Here is a 22,536-nt window from a genome sequence, read left to right as displayed (position 1 = left end):
CGTGAAATGTTATTGAATCTGTGATTTTTCTGCCGTTTAGAACCTTTCTTGTATGGTGTTTTTGCTTTGCACTCGTCATATGAAGATTTGTGGTGCCGCCTTAATGACCAAACAAATTGGTTGTGTTGCCTCGTGTTGGCAACAATTGCAAGGCACTCTCGACAAAGTACCGGTTTTTGGTCAACATCATCCTGTAAGTAGCATAAATATTTACATATAATTGAAAATTAATTTCTTTTTGCAACCAAATTCTCCATGTCTGCCTTTTTTGCCTATTCCTTGTTCATCATTTCGTCATGGACAAGCAGAGCCTGCATGTCAACCACATAAAGCAACGTACTGTTTTTAAAATTACAGTATCCAATAACACATACATTGGAGTAAATTAGGTTATATCAGACAGTTATAATGCTAGTTTTCCATAAGAAAACTATATATATTGTAGACTGATATATGTTTACCATACTAAAATCACACATTCTGCGATGTGACTATTCGATGCTGAAACCATATATTGTGCCGCCCTACCCCAAACATATCAATTTTTAAATCCAAGTTAAAACACTTCTCTTCATGTGCCTATGACTGAGCACTTAAACTTAACCGCACTGTTTAGCCTTAAAGCTTTTATTACTTTCTCTGTTTTTATCCTGTTCAGAAAGTACTTCCCATTGGAGCGGTTTTTGAAAAGAAATCATGTTGCTGTGGTTACTTCAGTTGCAATATCTCGAGTTTGGTAAGAGATGTTTTTGCTGCGCAAGCCCCAGTAAATATATTATAGCAGAAGTTTGCCAGTAATGTCGCCTAATGTTTGTGTTTTTTCCAACTAACCGTGAAGATACAACCTTTAAAAAAAAAATTACATTTGGTTGACAAAGAAAACCAACAGAACAGTCATTTCTACTAGTGAATGTTAATTTTGTTTGTTGGTATTTTAAAGTGACACACAAATGTGCAGTTTACCAGAAATGTTTTGTAGTAACTTGCGTATTACTGGCCCCAAACAAATTAAACAGTACTTTTCAGTGTTCACTAGTAAATCACTACAGCCAAACAGATCACTAGCGCACATTCAATACTGGTGTTCTAAAATATAACTTGTTTTTGAAGAAGCTTTAGAATTTCTGGTACTTCAACAGACCAATACATATTAAGTAGATTCTAACCTTTGTAGGAAACCGTGCACAGACACATTAAAATGCAACATATTTATTAATTCAAGTTATGACAGTGAATTTTATAGAATTCTCATTATTTCAGACAAAAGTAAAATATTTACAACAGGTAAAATGCCATAGAAAGGTCAAAGCGGCAGACAGTACTTGGACATTCCAATGGACTGAAATATTCATGCAAAAGAAGAAATCTAAGTCAACAATAGTACAATCATCAGTATCATGAAGTGTTGAGCATCAATCATGTTCATTTTATAAGAATAAAACAAACATCTGAAAGACTTCCCTGTTACATCCCCTACAGAACTAAACTCTGGACACAATGTCAAGGTCAGTAGGTAGCTGAAAGGGCCATGTTACCCATTTGGTATAATGGCCATTGATCTTAAGTGGTACACGATAGGGAAAATGTCACCATGCAGCCCAAGCATGCCTCACAAACAACTTTTACAAGACACCAGGCTTTATTTGCTTTGCTCTGGGCTGTGTGACATGGCAGTTGGCGTTTTGGTGGAGTTCTCCACCACCCATGGATGGGTCAAAACACCCTGGATAGGGAGCCGTTGGATGGGGTTGTGTTTCAGCAGTTTGCCAATCAGGTCTCTGCTACCGATGCTCATGTCAGCCGGGTAAGTGTACTCAACCTACAAGAACAAGGGAAAATTCAAAGCATCAGCATAGTGGCATGTATGCAAGATATCCAATGAAACTTCACTCAACCATGGCATGGCTTCTCAACAGTAGGTTTGGGAGGAATTCATTTTTCATACCATATTACCTGGCTAACCATCTGAAGAGTTAAGACACAACCTGCCTGGTAAAACCAGCATTTAGATCCTTTTCACTTTTAGTAGCACTGTGTGGGTATGCTACTCAGGGTAGGCATTGACTGCAAAACAGGTTGTTTTGTAACTAATATTACTTGATCAATCCATTCCATTATAAACACTGTGCAAAATATTAAGGAAATACATAATCACAGTATAACACCAAGTCAATTAAACTTCAGGCATAATCTGTCCAAAAAGGAAGCATAAGCGATTGTGAATCAATCACTGGTTTTGGTGCAAATGAAAGCAATAACAGGTGCACCAGAGGGGCAACAGCAAGAGAACCCCCCAAAAGGGGAATGGTTTTGCAGGTGGTGGCCACAAACAATTTCTTTCCTTATCCTTCCGGAGTGATTCTACTCTAGTTTTGCTAGTGTCCTTGTCACTACTGGCAGCATGCCAGGACACAAAGGCCATTGAGTGAAATAAGGGTATTTCAAGCTTACAAATAAACAACTTGAATTGCGGAAAAAACATACATTACATAAAAAATATTTAAAAAAAACACTGGAAGAACTGTTATAAATTAAATGATAATGTTTTAACCCTTGAAATAACATCTATTAAGTTAAATTAAAGCCAGCTAGTCAGAAGGCTAAAATTACCTCAGCTACCACGAGCAAACTAAGTAAACCGCAAAGTATATTTTAACATCACAATTACCTGCGCTAATGGGTATGACCTATATAAACAAATAGTGTGCACAGAGTCATTTTTGTTTTTTTAATCTTTCACCACACACGCTGCCATGTCGAGTGATGCCAAACATAACGTTACTTCTCGGAGCTCTCAAAAAGCGATCAGGGGTATTCCCGCAATCTGAGGTTGGATCTTTCCCAGTAGCTCATGAATGCACCTTCCAAAACAGAGGTTTGGTTCAGTTAAGCACTAAAGCCAGCTATTGGTAACCATTTAGCTTGCATACCAGCATGTAGTCTGTTCTTGTGGTTGTTCTGTGGCGAACTACAAAAAAAAACAAAAAAAAAAACAAAAAAAAAACTGCCAGACTTTGACAGTAGCATGGGCACAAAAAAGCCTTGGTGGCCATAGGGCATACCATGATTTAAGGCATCACAGCCAGAGCGAAGTTCAACGATGGCCATGGCCGACGTAATATTCCTACACTGCCTGCAGCCCATTCAGGTTGCACAGGTAGTCCAGCGCCTCTAGGATGCACATCCATACATGCAGTTCCAAGAAAGTTTGCGGGGCCTCCCAGTAATCTCAAAAGCATGGAGGAGATACCAGGAGATGGGCCATTACATGAGGAGAGCTGGACTGGGCCGTAGAAGGGCATCAACCAAGCAGCAGAACCGGTATCTGCTCCTTTGTGTGCGGAAGAACAGGAGAAGCACTGCCACAGCCCTACGATGACCTCTAGCAGGCTACTTGTGTGCCTGTTTATGACCAAACTGTCTGAAACAGACTCTGAGAGCCAGACGTCCTATATTGGGACCTGAAACTAATAGATGCCATTGACAGGCCCTCATGTTCCACAGACTTGAATCCAATTAAGAACCCCTGGGATGTTAAGTATTGTTGCATCCGATGCCACCAAGTTGCACCAAAGGCTGTCCAGGAGTTCACTGAAGCCCTGATCCAGGTCTGGAAGGACCCACTATTTGTTAAAATTACCACTTTAATTACCTTAAGAAATAAAAATAAAGCAGAGCTATTTGTTACATAGTTTTGAAGTACGGCATGGTAGAAAAAAAAAACTGAAAATTTGCAAATTTACCTGAAAACCAGTTTTATGCTATTACTGTATTTAATAGACAAATGCATCAGACGCATATTTCAATCAATTCATTCGTTTTATCAAAACAGCCAATATGGCCATTAACATTCCCTAATTCCAGTCATATAGAATAGCTACCAAACAAATATTTTTTATTTTAAATTAGTCAGCAGAATGAACTCCTCACAATCTTGGCGAATTGAGCATCCAGTATAGGATACACCAGAGACTCCTCTATGATCACAATACATTAGGGGCTTAGCCCTCCTCCCAGGCTGTGCCGCTAATTTTGTTTCACTAATAATGATTTACTGTGATACCTTTGATGGATTACACTAGAAGCAGGATCATCATCATCATCATCATCATCATCATCATCATCATCATCATCATGGTCAGATCAAATATTTAACGACATTTCTTATGCAGACTGATTGTTTAATATTTTATCTCCTAATAAAAAAGGAATTTAATGAATAAGGTTGCAATACTAAGTTTAGAGGTAAAAACAGATTTTGTCCCACTGCATGTGACCAACTGTGTCACCAACATTACACTTAAATTTGAATTCAACCACAGGGAGATCCTTTATCTGGGGGTATCGCCCATTTAGTGCCATCTGGCCACCTAGCGCTGTCGAAATAACATATATGCCTGGTCAAAGTAGAGTAATGGTCGCTTGGTAAAAGTCTGCAATTAGCCTAGATAAATGTTAACTTACGATTTAACAAATACTAAATCGTTGTAATCAGCTATATTTCCAGTCAAGTTGAATTTCAGTTTCAATAATTACAATTAACGAAAAAAAAATTCTAATATAACAGTTAATCAAACACAGCAACATAGCAATCCATGAATAGGATTACAGTAGACAATATTCCTCCAAATTGAATGTTTTATTCTGGCCATACACAGCTCTGGAAAAATGTAAGAGTCCACTGCAAAATTCTCTGATTCAGTTTCTCTGGTTTTAAAATTCACAAGTATGTGTTTGAGTAAAATGAACAATTTTGTCTAAAAACTACTGACATTATTCCAATATTCCAAAACCAATATATTGTCATTTAGGCTATTTGTAGAAACTGGTAAAAATAACCCAAACTAAATGTTTTGTTTTCAGGCCTCAAATAATCTCTGCCAGTCTGCCACATTGCTGTTGAGTGGCTTTAAGCCTCTCCTGGCACAAAAATTCAAGTAGCTCAGCTTTGTTTGATGGCTTGTGACGATCCATCTCTCTCTTTATCAAATTCCAGAGGTTTTCAATGGGGTTCAGGTCTGGAGATTGGGCTGGCCATGACAGGGTCTTGACCTGGTGGTCCTCCATCCACACCTTGATTGACCTGGCTGAGTGGCATGGGGCATGGCCCTGCTGGAAAAACCAATTCTCAGAGTTTGGGAACATTGTCAGAGCATAAGGAAGCAGGTGTTCTTCCAGGATAACCTTGTACTTGGCTTGATTCATTAGTCCTTCACAAAGACATCTGCCCGATTCCAGCCTTACTGAAGCATCCCCAGATCATCACCGATCCTCCACCAAATTTCTAAGTGGGTGTGAGACACTGTGGCTTGTAGGCCTCTCCAGGTCTCCGTCTAACCATTAGACAACCAGGTGTTGGGTAAAGCTGAAAATGTGACTCGTCAGAGATGACCTTACTCCATTCATCTACGGTCCAACCCTTATGGTCTTTCGCAAACTTCAGCCTGGCTCTTCTTTGCTTCTCATTGACAAAGGGCTTTTTTCTAGCTTTGCACAACTTCAGCACTGCCCCTAGGAGCCTGTTTCAAACCGTCCTAGCCATGCACTTCACCCCAGCTGCTGCATTAAGTAAAATGAGGTGTGCCTGTGTTGGAATTTAACACACACTGGAATGTAATGGTTGCCGTACATGTAGATATGCCGATTTAAGAAAGAAATATTCCAGAGCTGTATATACAGAGAGAGGCTTAAATAACAGCAGTTTCAGGCAGGTGTCGACCAGTGTAACTGGATTTTGACCAGTTTTAAATTAATTCCAAATAATCAATTCATTAATGGAACAAATTAATTTAAAATACAGAGAGTATTACAATTAAATACAAGCATCCAAGAACAAAGTTCTCCAGAGATTGAAGATGCAGGCAGATGCGAGGAAAATGCAAGAGTGCTTGCCCAAACACCGCTCTGGTTCATATCCCCAAATGAAAGGAGTGGGGTTCAGTTTACTAATGAAGATGCCAAGACTAGTCCTGCAGAATAGATCCCCTTATCATCTAGGGACACATTTGAATCTATGCCTCCTGACATCATATTGTAAAACAGTGATCTACTCATGGGTTCAGCATGGGGGATTAAGGCATGACCCTAGGTTCTGTAGTCAGACCAGAGATAAACATTTGTAACAAACATTCTGATAAAAGAACCTGACCAGACACAGAGTATAGGCTATGAATGGACAATTGAGGACAATTAATGGCTTTTATTAATAAAAATCATTGCATACATAAATAAAAGTTAAAATTGAGATTTTCGGTTCCTTCGGGACGTTCTAAAAGATGCCCCCTGGTGGCCATTCTTATTTTATGTTTTTGTCCATGCTGCATTGCACTATAACGGGCCACAGTATACTGACGCATGCCTCATTACGGACCACCCCCATAGCCCTGGAATTAAATGAGGGACATCTGTATGTCGCTGTGTGGCTTAATTTTTTTGCTAGCAGTGTACGTTAAAAATGATATTACAGATGTTTTGATCAGCATATTTCAATGAAGAATTGACCCATATTTAAAATAAACTATTACATCTATTCATCAAGTCATTCTGGATATGAGCATCTGCTAAATGACTTGTTAATTATACCACATTTCATGGATCTGCAAAATATTTTAAGTGTAACAATTTTGTTGCAACAATAATTACAAAACAGGCACTTGTTTAATGAGCAAGCATAGCAAGATACAAACCTTTCTATCAGCGCATTAAAACTTTAAGAAAATGCCTAAAACCTAAACTTCTGTGGAGCGAGAGGCCAACATTGCATAATGCAACTGAACCCCCATCCCACTAAATTGAATAATACAGTTTGAAGAACAAACATTGGCAATTTATTTTCCAGTACAACTGTACAAAAGAGTTGAATGTCAAGACAAAAGTTGTAAAAAAATACATAAAAATTATATATAAGAAATGGTTGAATGTTCTGATCATATAGGCAAAAGCCAAGACCGCAATAAGTTAAAATCAGTAATTTAACACTCTACCAATCAACTACATATCACAGCAACAGTTTAATGTTGAGTGAACATTTTATTGTAATACATTCAGTAAAACTGTTGTGGTGTAATGACAGCCTTTAAAATAATGGTCATTAGAAAACAGTTAAACTCAAATCACTGCCATGGCAAAAATACAGTTACATGAGAATCACCTGAGTGTGATTTCACATGAAAGTATTGCTACTCCCCCATAAAGTTAGAAAAACTGGAGTACCAATGAGTGCTTACCCTTGAGATCTTACGGTAGGTGTCCTCATTGTTTTTGGTCTCAAATGGAGGTCTTCCCACCAGGAACTCGTAACAGAGCACTCCCAGACTCCACAAATCCACCTTTTCATCATGAGTTCTCCCCTCAATCATCTCCGGAGGAAGGTAGTCTAGTGTACCACAAAGTGTTGACCTCCTGCATAGTGAGGGGAGGAATGAATAGGTGGAAAATTCAAGGAAGTTGACCATAAATATTGCAGAGACTGAATATGAATACAACTCAAAAAGTATTGTGGAGACCAAGTAAAGCTACCAAGTCCAAAACAAGTGTCTGCTTTTCACAGAGCTCCATACTACTTTGGCATCCTCACGTAAATTGCCTGTTGAGGTGAAAGTTACTTTGAATGCACTGAGTTTTGCAGTAATCACTATAACACCACTAAAACTAGTTGGCTACTTGTGAGTGTGGAATTTAGTCAAGCAGCACATTATAGTGAAAAAAAATATTTAGCTAGAATGCTTGACTATACAGATGTCGCTCATGTAATTCCAGCACCAAGGGGTGGTCGGCGATGGGGCATGCCTCGTTAAACTGCAATATACAATGGCACGTTGCAGTGCCATATAGCACAGAATAAAACAATAGAAAATAAGGCAACTTGCCTAAATCTGCAGGTATTCAATCACATTTATTTGTAAAGGCCTTTTTACAACAGCAGTTGTCACAAAGCTTTACAGAGACACCCAGCCTTAAATTTTAGGAAGAAACCTAGAGAGGACCCAGGCTCAGAGGGGTGACCAGTCCTCTTCTGGCTGTGCCGGGGTGAGATATTAAGAGTCCAATTGGAATAATTAAAACATTTCTCTGGGCTAAATCCAGAGTCTATTTGATTTTAGACTAGGTTAAAAGTATGACCAGGTGGACAAGGACAGGGACAGCAACGGGCCCCCCAAACCAGGTACTCCACAGGTGTGGACCAGGACCTCATCTCCTCCTAAAGTTTAAAACTGGAGGAGACTGAGAAAAGTTAGAAAGTGCATTCCTCATATCCCCCAGCACAATAATATAGCAGCGTAACACCTTGGAACTGAGACGGGGGGGTCCGGTGACACTGTGGCCCTACCCGGGGGAGGCCCCGGACAGGGCCCAACAGGCAGGAAATCAATCCACCCACATTGCCAGGCATCAACCAAAGGGACACCCACCAACCGCAACACCCCTGAATGAGGGCCGAGTATTGCTAGCAGCGTACAGCCTAATTGCACAAGTGCGCAACAGAGAGTCAACAACAAGCCAGTGACTCTTTCCCCGAAAGACATTGGAGGGAGGGCATCCCAGTGGCAACGAGAGCCCACCTGGCAAGACAGCAAGGGTGGACAGTATCAAGCCTACTGGACACCTTCACGCCCCCGGGCCAGGCTACACCTAATTATAAACCGTGCTGTAGAGAGGAGAAACAAGGTAGCATTAACTGCTTTTAATTCAAGCCTGTGTGTTTTTATATGGCCAGAATAAAATATTAAAATGGGCAGACTATTCATGGATTGTTAAAATGCTGTGTCTGATTCCATAAACTCCCAACTGTCACAAAACTGACGTTACTGAATCAGTCAGATTTTTTTTGTAAAGTAATAAGGTTTATTACACTTCGCCATGTTGCAATAAAAGCTTCAATAATTGTTTTAATTTGAAGAGATTAACGGTTATCTGAGAATGTATATTCAATAATAGGTCTACACACAACTCTTCCTGTACATTAAATCATTACTATTTAAACTGAAATAAAATTGATTGCAGGTCTGGCATTTGCATTTGGAAGCGGTTGCTGTGAACCTACAATGTGGTCAAAGGAGCTCTCAATGAAAGTGAAACTTTGGTTAACGCAGTTGAATTGGAAAATTACATTTTGAAAGCTACAAGCTTCTTCCATGACTTTTCCTAAACAGGTGTTTTTGTTCTTTTATCAGAATTCTAATCTGACAAACTGAAAACTATTTAGGGACGATTCATCGGTTGTTCATCTTCACCGCATTCCTACTTAATCCAAGAAAATCACAACCAAGTTGGCATTGGAAGCAGGCCAGGCGCTAATCTCCCTTTACTGGATAAATGCAAACTAATAGGCAAGACTCCCAGATAAAAGATCAGAGCCTAGGGTGAATTGGAATTCATTTAAAAAGGAGGTTCAAGAGTTGTAATGACATGGCAGCCAGGGTTGCTCAAACAAACCACAGAAGCGGTGTGCTAACTGAGCCAGAAGGATAAAGAATAAACACAAGATGGATTTATGTGCAAATGCATAGGCAATAATAGGCCACAATACAATTGACAAATAGCATTAGTATACATTTTGGTTGATGACCCCTATTTCTCACATCAAACTAAGTTCAACATAAAAACATTCTAATGGATCTTAATTTTTTATTTAAATAGCCTAATAAACAAATGAAAATTCTATAAACAATGTCCTTCGAAGTTCTCATTTTTCATATTTAATCATTCAACCTTAAATATAAAAACTCATATTCCTAAAATTCATTTAAAACAATCCTGTAATTCATTCTTTTTTATGCCATTACATGCTAACAACGCTAAACAGCACAGATACTGGGGGGGCCGAAAGGCCTGTCGGTCCTAGGGAAGTGTAAATCCTGTATTTGGTTAGATATAAAAATATTTTCAAAAATATATTTTAGACACTATTTTCTGATTCAGTATCTTAATTTTGGTTTTATAGTTTGTGCTTGGTTTTATGGTTTGCAAAAAATGTAACATTACAAATAACAGGGGCCTCTGGTTGATACTGTGAGAGGAAAACTGAGATTACAGGTATCAGCTGAATAACTAAGAAAACAGCAGAGGACACACACGCACACATGGTGACAGACCATTAGCCCGGACATGTAATAACAAAGGTTATATTTTGATGACAGATTACACAGACTGAACTGTAAGGATGGTAGCCTACTACTATGAGCTATGGTTACATAACGTTAGAGTTTAGCCATAGCAAATGTCATATGGAACATAGTTGGACAGGCTACACAGCAATGCCAGCGGTGTCAAACAAAAATAAATGTAATGTACATTTCAGGACAAGAATATAACAAGGATAACAATTTAGATACGTTGTTAATGTAACGTGAATTGAAACTCAGGCACCTATTGTCACTTTCAATTTCACCAAAAAAAAGTGACATTGATTCACACTCTTATGCGTCCTAATTGGAGAGACTGATATCCTTGAAGTTTGACTTGGTGTTATACTGTAATGATTACATGTTCCCTTAAATTTTTTTTGCAGTGTATTTATATTACTAGTATAAAATGTTGAAAATATTTTCTTACAAAATTAAAAATCAGAGTGACTGACATATTCCACATTTAAACTTTCATGCCAATCCATCCATCAGTTTGAACTGACTTCCTTATACTCACTTTAAACACTCCCAGTACAATCCATCCCACACTAAAACTACCCTGGACCCTCTAGTAATACGATCTAGGGCTGGGCGATATTGTTTGAGTTAAAAAAAAAAAAATTAGAAAAATGAAAACATATGATATTGCTTATTTGGCGTCATGCATATTGGATACCGGATGAAGCTTGCGAAAGCTTTGTGTAATTGTTATCGCATAACCCAACTTTAAAACATCTGACCAGACCACTAGAGGGCAATAAATGTATACCCATTAGCAGAGTACCAACTAGCTTTCAGGCATAGCTATGAAATAGCTGTTCACATGAGTGCTGCTAGTGAAGGAGCCCAACAAGGCAGATATTGGAATGGTTTCTACAGACAAAGAAATTGTCAAAAAGGGACCTACAGCTTCTGCAATATGGAAATGGTTTGTGTTTCTCAGAGAGCGAAAAAAAAGGCGCACGATATGTCAACTAGTACAAAGAGTGGCAATACCACCAACCTGTCTTCTCATCTGAATAATATTCATCCAGTTGAATACACTGACAGAGTCACCCAGCCCGCAGCGGAAAACAATGGGCCTACTTTTTGGGGCGAAACAAAAATAAACCATTATAATAGCAGCCATGTCCCATGCATGTTACCTGGACTGAAGTATTTTTCTGTATCAATGTAGGGAAAAAGTACCAGAGTTTCTAAAAAAACACAACACTATGCCGTAACTACAGACATGGACCAACTGGACGAGCAAGCCCTACATGAGTCTGACTGACCACTTCACTGATCTAAGCTCACTTAAATTTCAGTCATAAAAACAATGTTAAAAACTGTATTATGATCATATTCTCGTTATTGTAAAACCTGGTCAAATTGCCTAGTACCACTAAGAAACCCTTTATAATATAAATGGTGTCTTACCATACATTTCCCAGAGAAGCGCAAAAGATCACTGTATAGACCAAGCAGTTTAAGAATGGAAGAAAGTAGTTAGTGCCTTCACAACAAGAAAAAGAAGGAGCTGGCAAGCCAACAGGAAAAACTTAACTAGCTCACACACCAAGATAAGTCGCCAACCAACTGGGGTCAGTTCTTGGAGTTAGAGAAGGCCATCAATCAGGTTCTTGGCACAGAGAAGTCCAGGCACCTGGTACCTATTTGGCAGGACTTGAAGGTCCTTGAATCTGTGCGCTGAGCACATATCCTCTTTTGGATTTTACTGGTGTTTTCTCTGGGGATGACGATCAGGGCATCATATCTGAAACCAGTACTCAGCCTGTTCACAAACAAGCCATTAAAGCCCAAAGAGAGGAAGCTGACCAAGACCATCAAAATTGCAATCCTTGATTATACCATTAAGAACTATAATTATGATTTATCACAACTGACCTACTCCTGGACATATCCTCTTGTGGATCCTTGATTTAAAATCCACTATGCCAGCCAGGACAAGATTTTTCCTTGAAAGCCAGAGCTGTGGATTAGCTACTTGAAAAAGAAAAAGGCATGACAAATGCTGCTGGATCCACAGGGCCCACTCCTCAAGCAGAAGCCATGGCAGAGGTTGCTGCACCTGAGCTACCACCAGCAAATATAAAAAGTAGCTATGTAATAGGAAGCCTAAAATAAAACAGTTCAGGTGGATACAAGGATTTGTTCAGGAAAGACAAACACTTCGCTGGCTACACGATTCTCGTCTCTTCACTTGACAAAAAAGTCAGTTATAGATTGTTATCTATATTGATAGATACTCAATATCATTCACAAATGGCTAATTAGCAGTTAAAACCAGTGGTAAAAGACAAAAATGTAGCTGGCTACAATCTTCTGTAGCTACGAGAAGCCTAAAATGAAACTTTACTGTAGTGATGGCATGACAAGGCTAGCGTTATTTTGGCAGCAAGATATTATGCTGGCAGCACTCAGTTTTTCATTATCACAAAAGCCATCATTGACATTTAGAAGACCATATAGTTAATCTAGTATGTAAAATCATAAGACAAGAACATTAGAACACACATTAAACAAAATTACAGACCGACCAGGTTTAATTATATATGGCGATATAGTTAACAATGATGTTTTTTTATTCTGAAATAGAAAATCTGAGTTAGCGCTGCTAGCATAATATTCTGCTGCTAGAAGAACGGCAATCACTAGTTTACTGTTATATTGCGACTATGTGGTGGATTTTTGAATTATGTCTTAGCATTTCTTCAGGATATGAAAACACGTCGCCGGCTACACAATTCTCTCATCTGTTCACTTGACGTAAAAGTCTGTTATCATCACCTATATTGATTCAGTAGTTATTGTATCAATGTCACTTATGAATGGCAAATAAGCGGTTCAAAACAGCCAGTGGCAAAATCATACAGTTCATAGTTATCATGTGGTTGAGGTAAACTTCCTAAGAAACGTTACTCAGTTTAACATGATGGTTAATGGTTTCTAATGGAATACAATGTTGTGATGCATTAACTTCAAGTTTGAATATAATGTCAATATGCTATACTGACACCAAGCAAATAGTCAGCTCTGTGGTGTTGTGGTTAAAGACAGACTTTCACATAGGCAACCTAGGTTAGAATCCTGAGAGGGCAGCCATGATCAACACTTTCTATTGCAGGCCGGCTGAACTAGGCTTGCCTGGTTTCTGGTTTCCACAAGCTTTCTATTTGTTAGACTACTATCAACTGTGCAAGATCAGGAAACACATTTAACATACAATAAGTGAATTATATCCAAAAACTGATTGTCATTCTCATTACTTGTAATTAATAGTAATGGTAACTGACTAGTTGATTATGAAAAATTGCTAGTTGCAGCCCAAACTTGATTCCACATTATCTTTCTCGGGCCGCAAAAGTGAATTTCAAATAAAAAAATAAAAAAAAACATTGTCCAGAATCTCAAGGCAAAAACATATGGCCAACTAGGACATTTGATCATTAGTTACCTTGAGGAGGGTGTGTGCACCGACCAGCCAAAGTCTGCAATCTTTAGCTCCCCGTTGGCCCCTAGAAGAAGGTTCTCAGGCTTGATATCCCTGTGAATCACCTTCTTGGAATGGCAGTAGTTCAAGGCATCCGCCAGCTCCATTATGTACTGAGAAAAGAAAAAATTACTTCCATTTAGAAATAGGGTGTTCACATTGAGAAATGAAGATTAAGATCAAGGGATACTAGTGTGAGGGAGCTGCACATGGAAGGTAGCCATTACCAGTGTAGACCAAATAATTGATCCACAAGCACCTGCCTTGTAAACCAACTTGATGTCACCCTCTTGACATTGCATGTACCTTCTTTCTGTTTATGATGATGTCCACATTGGCACTATTCCGCTATTTTTCAGGTTAAAGCATGACCACCACAGAGATTTAAGCCCTAAACTCTCATGAGTAAGAACAGACACATACTTGGTAAGCCATTAGAAATGTAGTCATACGGTTGTGTATGAGGAGATCATAAAGTCTGAAACTGCCGCATATGTCTTAGTTTTCGCCTGGCTAAAAAAAGAGCTTATAGGCATTTCAAATTGTATCGTCTCATAGGTCTATTAAGCCTTTGAAGTCTTATAGGCCTGAGAGCTCATATAGGCCTGTTAAGCTTTATAGGTTAACTAAGTCTCATAGGACTTAAGTTTTAAAGTCTTGTATGCCTTATGGGTCTTCAAAACTAGAAGTGTCAAATGCCAATGCCAATTAGCACTTAAGTTTGTAATAAAAACAAACCTGCCTTTTGTTTGAATTACAAACTTATTTTAATTACAAACTGTTACACAAAGGGAACACAAGTCAATTTACCATTGACACTAGTCAAGGTGAATGAGGTGCAAAAACATAATTAAATGTTTTATCCAAATCCCTAGAAGGGATATTCCACCAGGTAACATTCTTTACCATCACAACTTTTAATGTTGTGGCCTAAGTCCCAACAAATTTTTTTTACCTCTCGGTCTCTTATGTTGACTTTGTACTGCATTCTACTGAATATAGGGATAAAGGATTTAGACTTCATTGCATTCTGATATGATTTGCATTTTAAGTCACAACATCATTTTCTTCCGATTATCCGGGACCGGTTTACATCACGTTTTTGGAAACAAGGTTAAAAAAATTAATAAAACAAACCTTTATAAACGTCTCAGATTTTTAGCTTCTCTGTAAAAGCAAAAGTCAAACAGTAGGAGAGCAGAAAAGCAACTTAAATGTGATAGTCACATACAAGTTTCAATGGCTTTCAAGTGCTTTGTCCCCCCAAAAAACAGATTTTGCAGTACTGACGCTTGAAACCCAAATCAAAGTACTTAAAGGACCTTGTGTGAAGCCTGTTTATTGCTGGTTCAAATGTTTTCGGTAAATCACTTAGGGAGTGCTACTAATCTCAGCTTGTTACCTGTATAAGACACTTGACCACAGAAGCAATCAATCAGATTTCAAACTCCCCACCATGTCCAAGACCAAAGAGCTGTCCAAGGATGTCAGGGACAAGAATGTAGACCTACACAAGGCTGGGCTACAAGACCATCGGCAACCAGCTTGGAGACAAGGTGACAACAGTTAGTGCAATTATTCACAAATGCAAGAAACAAAATAACTGTCAATCTCCCTCGGTCTGGGGCTCCATGCAAGATCTCACCTCGTGGAGTTGCAAAGATCATGAGAAAGGTGAAAGACTGAAATCCTGCAGCGCCCCCTGCTCAAAAAAGCACATGCACAGGCCCGTCTGAAGTTTGCCAATGAACATCTGAATGATTCAGAAGAGAACTGGGTGAAAGTGGTGTGGTCAGATGAGACCAAAACTGAGCTCTTTGGTATCAACTAGACTTGCCGTGTTTGGAGTAGGAATGATGCCTATGACCCCAAGAACACCATCCCCAACGTCAAACATGGAGGTGGAAACATTATACTTTGGGGGTGATTTTCTGCTAAAGGGACAAGACAACTTCACATCAAAGGGACGATGGACGGGACCATGTACAGTCAAATCATGGGTGAGAACATCCTTCCCTCAGCCAGGGCATTGAACATGGGTCGTGGATGGGTATTCCAGCATGACAAAAACCCAAAACACACAGCCAAGGCAACAAAGGAGGGGCTCAAGAAGAAGCATATTAAGGTCCCGGAGTGGCCTGGCCAGTCTCCAGACCTTAATCCCATAGAAAATCTGGGGAGGGAGCTGAAGTTTCGAATTGCCAAACATCACCCTTGAAACCTTAATGACTTGGAGATCTGCAAAGAGGAGTGGGACAAAATCCCTCCTGAGGTGTGCAAACCTGGTGGCCAACTACAAGAAACATCTGACCTCTGTGATTGCCAAAAAGGGTTTTGCCACCAAGTACTAAGACATGTTTTGCAGAGGGGTCGAATACTTATTTAACTCATTAAAATGCAAACCAATTTATAAAATGTTTGTTTTTCTGGATTCTTTTGTTGTTATTCTGTCTTTCACTGTTCAAATAAACCTACCATTAAAAGTATACACCTATCATTTCTTTGTCATCAGGGGATCAAATAGTGTTCATAATACACTCATTGGCACCATATTGTTAAACAGGGATGTCTTTATGAATATAATAAACTACAGATCGTAAGTAGACTAGTAATAATCGTGATGGAAAATACTCACGATTATGAAATTGTGGAGAAATTCCATAATCGGGATAATCAGAAACTGCGATAATCTGAGTGACTTGAAAGTTCTGCCAGTAGCTGATGTTTCCCGGACCACTTGTTTTATTTTACAAGTGGAGCGCACATCTCATCTCACATTGTACTATGCCACTAAACATCCTCTGCAATGTATGGACAATGAAGCCGAATGGCTCTGCTAAAGTAAATAGAAGAATTGCCAATTACAATAAAAATCTAAATTAAATTCTTAAATGTTGTTATGAGTTGGGATTGCATTGTAATGATAAAGAATAAAATAGTTTTCCAATTCCTTTACAATAGTACAAGTCTAACCCCTACACTTAGTAGCCTACAATTTTTTTTTAAATACTTCTGATCATGTGGAGCTCAAACAAACCAATGATATCCTAGAAGACATGCAGCTACGATGCATGCAGAAAAAAACCCAGCTAAACTAAAATATATATATATATATATATATATATATTTTAATAGTATATACATTATACACAGACCTTTTGTTTTCCTATTATACATTTTTTTTATACTGTAAGCTAATTGTTAACGCTTTCCTACTGCAAGTGACAGAAGACAAATAGAATATAATATAAGCGAGCCAAAATAAAAATGTGATTTTTTTTAAACACAACACTCCATTGCAAGAACAGACCCATTATTTCCATCAGCTTATTGTCGGTCTCTTCCTGGAGGATTCACAAGAATAAATGTCTTAGAACCACTTGAATGTGCTTTACTGTTCGCCAAGAAAGTGTCCTAAATTGTATATAATTTTATTTTTGACATTAATGAGAAAAAAATATATTTTGGCAAATCACCATGCCATAACTAAAGACTTGTCATAGAATTTACTTAAGTAAATTAGCACATAATTCCCTACCACTGAACTAGGTCACAAACCATTTTAACTTATTAGAGCAACTGACAAAAACCAAAGACCTGGAGCAAGACTACCCAAATTTCTCCAGTAACTCTGAGTAAGACCATCTTCTAAATTAAGAATTATATTAATGAAAAAGGCCTTACTGTAGCACTCCTTATTTCATCAAAGCTTCCACATCGTTGCAGCTCACTGTACAGCTCTCCTTTAGGTGCAAACTCCAAGATGAGGTAAACACGGGAAGTGTCGTGGAAGTAACCATAGAGACGCAGGATGTTAGGGTGCCTGTGGAAGAGGGAAAGAACAAAAGACAACTTGAACAATTGTTGTGTTTTAAAATACAGCTGTACTCACCTAAAAGACCAATAGCCTGGTTGCCAGAAAATATTAAATCTTAATTCACAAGAACAAACATTGCTTTCATTATGGTTAAATACTCAGCTTAACCAAATAAATGGTGGCTAAAGCCCTAATTGGCCCCGGTAAGACTACTTCAATGTATGCCATTTGCGACACCATAATTAGTACTAACCTAAGATGTGACTGGATCTCCACTTCCCTTCGTAGCTGGTGCTCTACTCCGGCCTTCTCCAGCTGCTTCTTGAAGAGCACCTTTAGGGCAAGGATGAACATGGTCTGACGCTCCCTGGCTAGGTAGACGTTGCCAAACTTACCCTTTCCCAAGGGACGACCAATGTCAAAGTTCTCCAGGGCCCAGCGTTTTCTATAGAAGGAAGTATGGCGGTTAGTAATCATTTCAGAACCAGTCAAACAAATATCCAGAAGTTGCATTATTACAAAATAAAACACCTAAAGCCCCAAAGTTGACTATTGCTGTAACATAGGTGCTATGTTATTGGAATAAGAAAACCAACGATATAGCAGCATCAGTGGTAGAATGGATGTTTCATATTAATTTACAAGAAACATTAAGTGCAAAAGTGCATAAGTTACGCCAGAAATTCAGCATTTCAATTGAGCAACTGAAAGTATACCAGTGCAAGCCCTTTGATGTAGCATAGAATAACAACATATGGGAAAATAAAATGTGTTGTGTCTTAATATGTTTAATTTCAAATAGAAAATCATTGCTGAGTGCGACTGGGTTCCCATTGGGCAGCACATATTGTTCTAGTGCCGTTCAGGGGGAGGGTATCGGCAAAAGGGGATTTCCTTGTGCCACCACGTTTATTATTCTTACCTAAAAAGGTAAGAATAATAAATTGCAATGAATTATACCATTGAAAAACATACCTACAGGAATGTCCCAACAGCAACAATTAACTCCAAAGAAGTGCATACTAAAATTCAGTACAACAGTACACTGAAGCTAGATTTTACATTTAGTCAAACACATACTTACTTAGAAGACACATTTGATTCACTCTTTGCAGGTCTATCTGGGGAGAACAAAAAGTATTCAAATAAGACACTCAAAATCCAATATTTCCGCACTTCCACTGGTGCTTCACCCCAGTAACAGGGCTACACCAGTGATTTATGATAATGTTGGCTCTAGACTTTCCTGTTTCGACTACACATCAGGTACCATGGAATTAAGGAAGGGCTCAGGTTGGGAGGGAGGAGTGAACCATCAACGCAATTTGGTTTTCCAGGTTTAAAAAATAAAAAGCGATATATTTCTGGTAGTAAAAGAAAACAATTCAGTGTTTGAAATTCAGTTATCAAACAAATCCACAAACGCCTGCAACTGGCTCATCCTCCATCTACACTCTTTACACTGCAATTGTAAAGCTAGCGTATTCAAGTATTTTGTCAAAATAAACCTACCTTAATAGGAGTTGGGAGAATTCTGAGGTTATTTTGTGTTGTTCAATGTTCTGCAGGCTACGTCTGACTCTTTTGGTTCAGTATTTCTATTGAATCAATTGCATCGCACCACCTTCAGGCGTTCCAACTCTTTGCTTCCCTGTACTGTTGCTGTACAGGGAAGCAAAGTGAATTACCCTGCAAACCCCGCCCTAAGTCCTAAAGTCCCGGGCTTGGCACCAAGTGAGAGCCGGGCTACTTAGCTACTGGCCCGCGTCAATGGAAACAGAAACGGCTCTGGACTTTAAGGTAAAACACCAGTGGAAACAAGGCATATATGACAATTACACACACACATACTTTGTTGCTTTTCCAGCTTGGAGTTAGACAGTTCAGTAGTCTTGGCTGGCTCAGGAGTAGCAGCATTCGTCTGAGTCTTTGACTGGCTCTGGGTTGAAGACTGAACCTTTGGGTGGCTGGTCATCTGGCTATGGACATGAACAGGTTTCTGGCTCTTTGGTTGAACAGGAACCCCTTTATGGTCACCAGACAGGGTCTGTGGGGTGGTTTTAGTGTGCGAGATTGTGGACACCAGCTTCTGTTGGGTTACAGGTCGGAGGATGCGCTGAGGTCCATTTGATGGCCCTAGGACATGCTGGTGTGGTGTGGCATAGGCTACAGGCTTGTGACCACTGGACTGTGAAACTGGAATCCGCTTCGGTCCATCACGGGCAAGCTACAAATTTGACAGAATGTGAGTTGAGGTGGGTAGCAGTCTTTCATAACCTGCTGCCTCCTGTACAAAAACCTTTACAACATGAGTCTGATTCCAGCATACAGCTTGTGCCCCATCACTGACAGTCAACAAGAAGTCTCAAACATCTTAAATCTGATGCAATGACCAGCATAGCAAAAATGACATGATAACTCCCTTCATGGATGCACAATCATAAGCTTAGGCTGTACAGACTAATATGTACAGTATACTATTAGAACGCTGTCAAGGTAATTATACAGTTTAAAACAAACTAAGTGAAATAAGATTTTTCACAAAAATGAATGTACACTACTATTCAAAAGTTGGGGGTCACTTAGAAAAGTCATTGTATTTGAAAGAAATAATGTCTTTCAAAGCAAGAAGACTGACTGGCTGTGTTTGAGAAGAAAGTTTTGTTTCTGGCAATTTTCAGCATTGAATCAAACCCACAAATGCTGATGCTGAAGATACTGAACTAGTTTAAAGAAAGAGTTTTCTACTGATGATTTAGCCTTTTAAAATGATAAACCTGGATTAGCAAACAACGTAGCATTGGAACACAGAATTGATGGTTGAAGATAATGGGCCTCTGTACGCCTATATAGGTATTCCAATAAGAACCTGCCGTTTCCAGCCACAATGGTCATTTACAACATTAACCATGTCTATAATGCATTTCTGATAAATTTGATGTTACTGTAATAGATTTAAAAAAAAGATGCTTTTCTATCAAAAACAAGGACATTTCCGTGACTCCAAACTTTTCAACGGTATTGTATAGCTAACATTCCTAAAAGACCAATTACAGGGTAATTACAGTGTAGTTTTTTATATATAGTTTCATTATTTTAAATGGACTCATTTCAAACACGAAATCAAAAGACGCCATTATAGATCAAACAGAAACGATTAGAATGCATTACTCACCTTGTTTTCAGAAACGGGTCTTTGAAGTTTTGAGTCCTTGGTAATTTTGAGTCTGGCAGCATCCATATTCTGAGGGAAAATTTAAAAATCGGTTAGCCGTAAGTAAGACACCAACACAACGTTCAAAAATTAGCAAAGCAGCGATCTACGCAGCAAAACGTTTGCTATTACCATAGCTGCGACCGCATGTAAAGTAGCTATACCCAGATATTAACTAATCTTTACGCCAGAAGTTACTGTATAACCATAGCACATAAACTACCTACATGAGTATGGTTTCAAAAATCTTAACTATAATGATTCAATAACAAACAACGCCCTTCTCGTCGTGGGTGAAAGATTCCTGCTGGACAATAATATATAATTAGCTAAAAGCATAAACTCAAAATCGCATACACTTAAGCGAGTCAGGCTAACTGCCTCTACATGTTTAAATTCAAACATGCCCTTTTAAATACCTTTAAAAACACATTAGTGTGTGATTGGATGATATGCAACTCCGTTCCCGTTTACAATTGGCTAAAATATGTTTCGTCATGACGTTGGAGAAATGCAACCTGGGAAATCATGCTTTATTCATGATTGCACGTGACGTCACAAAGCGTCAGCGACGCCGTCTTTGGGACCAGAAGCCTGTAATTGCGTTTTTTATTTATTTACATTACAGTATGTGGGAGGGTTTCCGTTTCTGTACTCTTGTTCAGGAGTTCCAAAACAAGGCAATGCCATTAATCCGCCGTGTCGTGACATTGTACAATTACCTCAGGTTTGTTGCGCACCAATGATCAGTATTTAGGAATGTTGTTGACAATGTATGTCACGAAAGCTGACATGATTGGCTAAGTTTGATGCTAAGTAGTGATGACCATTCTAGCAGCATGATATTATCCTAGAAGGGCTAACTCAGATTTTCTTTTTCAAAATAAAAGCCATCATTGAAATACACTGAACAAAATTATAAAAGGAACACTTTTGTTTTGGCCCCCATTTATCATGAACTGAACTCAAAGATCTAAGACTTTCTCTATGTACACAAAAGGCCTATTTCTCTCAAATATTGTTCACAAATCTGTCAAAATCTGTGTTTGTGAGCATCAAGATGCTGATTAGACAGCATGATTATTGCACAGGTGTGCCTTAGGCTGGCCACAATAAACGGCCACTCTAAAATGTGCAGTTTCATCGTATTAGGGGAGTCCGAAAACCAGTCAGTATTTGGTGTGACCACCATTTGCCTCACGCAGTGCAACACATCTCCTTCGCAAAGAGTTGATCAGGTTGTTGATGGTGACCTGTGGAATGTTGGTCCACTACTTTTCAATATCTGTGCGAAGTTGCTGTATATTGGCAGGACCTGGAACACGCTGCCGATCCAGAACATCCCAAACATGCTCATGGGTGACATGTCTGGTGAGTATGCTGGCCATGCAAGAACTGGGATGTTTTCAGCTTCCAGGAATTGTGTACAGATCCTTGCAACATGGGGCCATGAATTATCATGCTGCAACATGAGGTGATGGTCGTGGATGAATGGCACAACAATGGGCCTCAAGATCTTGTCACAGTATCTCTGTGCATTCAAAATGCCATCAATAAAATGCACCTGTGTTCGTTGTCCATAACACACGCCTACCTATACCATAACCCCGCCGCCACCATGGGCCACTCGATCCACAACGTTGACATCAGCAAACCGCTCACCCAAACGATGCCATACATGTTGTTTGCCATTTGCCCTGTACAGTGAAAACCGGGATTAATCCGTGAAGAGAACACCTCTTCAAAGTGCCAGACACCATCGAATGGGAGCATTTGCCCACTCAAGTCGGTTACGACGACGAACTGCAGTCAGGTTGAGACCCCGATGAGGACGACGAGCATACAGATGAGCTTCCCTGAGACGGTTTCTGACAGTTTGTGCAGA

At 39.1% G+C, this 22,536-nt stretch overlaps 1 protein-coding gene across 4 annotated transcripts; it reads right to left on the bottom strand.

The window, feature by feature from the left end:
* Positions 1-1,193: 1,193 nt before the first annotated feature.
* On the bottom strand, positions 1,194-21,148 carry aurka (aurora kinase A). 4 transcript variants are annotated; one of them, XM_010904717.4, is made up of 9 exons: positions 21,071-21,148; positions 20,613-20,681; positions 19,289-19,664; positions 18,522-18,558; positions 17,691-17,882; positions 17,305-17,443; positions 13,585-13,733; positions 7,227-7,401; positions 1,194-1,819 (listed from the first exon to the last, which is right to left on the bottom strand). In XM_010904717.4, the coding sequence occupies exons 2-9, from the start codon at positions 20,676-20,678 to the stop codon at positions 1,640-1,642; spliced, it is 1,314 nt and encodes a 437-aa protein (XP_010903019.2). In that variant the 5' UTR covers positions 20,679-20,681; positions 21,071-21,148; the 3' UTR covers positions 1,194-1,639. The 4 variants fall into 4 exon arrangements, with proteins under 4 accessions (XP_010903019.2, XP_010903016.2, XP_010903018.2 ...); XM_010904714.3 differs by lacking the exon at positions 21,071-21,148 and adding an exon at positions 21,009-21,031; XM_010904716.4 differs by lacking the exon at positions 21,071-21,148 and adding an exon at positions 20,879-21,000.
* Positions 21,149-22,536: the final 1,388 nt, after the last annotated feature.

The sequence above is a fragment of the Esox lucius genome, chromosome 17, assembly GCF_011004845.1.
Source record: "Esox lucius isolate fEsoLuc1 chromosome 17, fEsoLuc1.pri, whole genome shotgun sequence".
Taxonomy (NCBI): Eukaryota; Metazoa; Chordata; class Actinopteri; order Esociformes; family Esocidae; genus Esox; species Esox lucius.
Note: the sequence above shows the minus strand (reverse complement) of the source record. Positions and strands in the feature narration are given on the sequence as shown.

Coding starts and splice junctions, on each gene's coding strand:
- aurka (XM_010904715.4), bottom strand. Junction 13,734..17,304: donor ATGAAATAAGGAGTGCTACA/GTAAGGCCTTTT, acceptor TTCTTTTCTCAG/TACATAATGGAGCTGGCGGA. Junction 7,402..13,584: donor GTGCACACACCCTCCTCAAG/GTAACTAATGAT, acceptor CTCACTATGCAG/GAGGTCAACACTTTGTGGTA.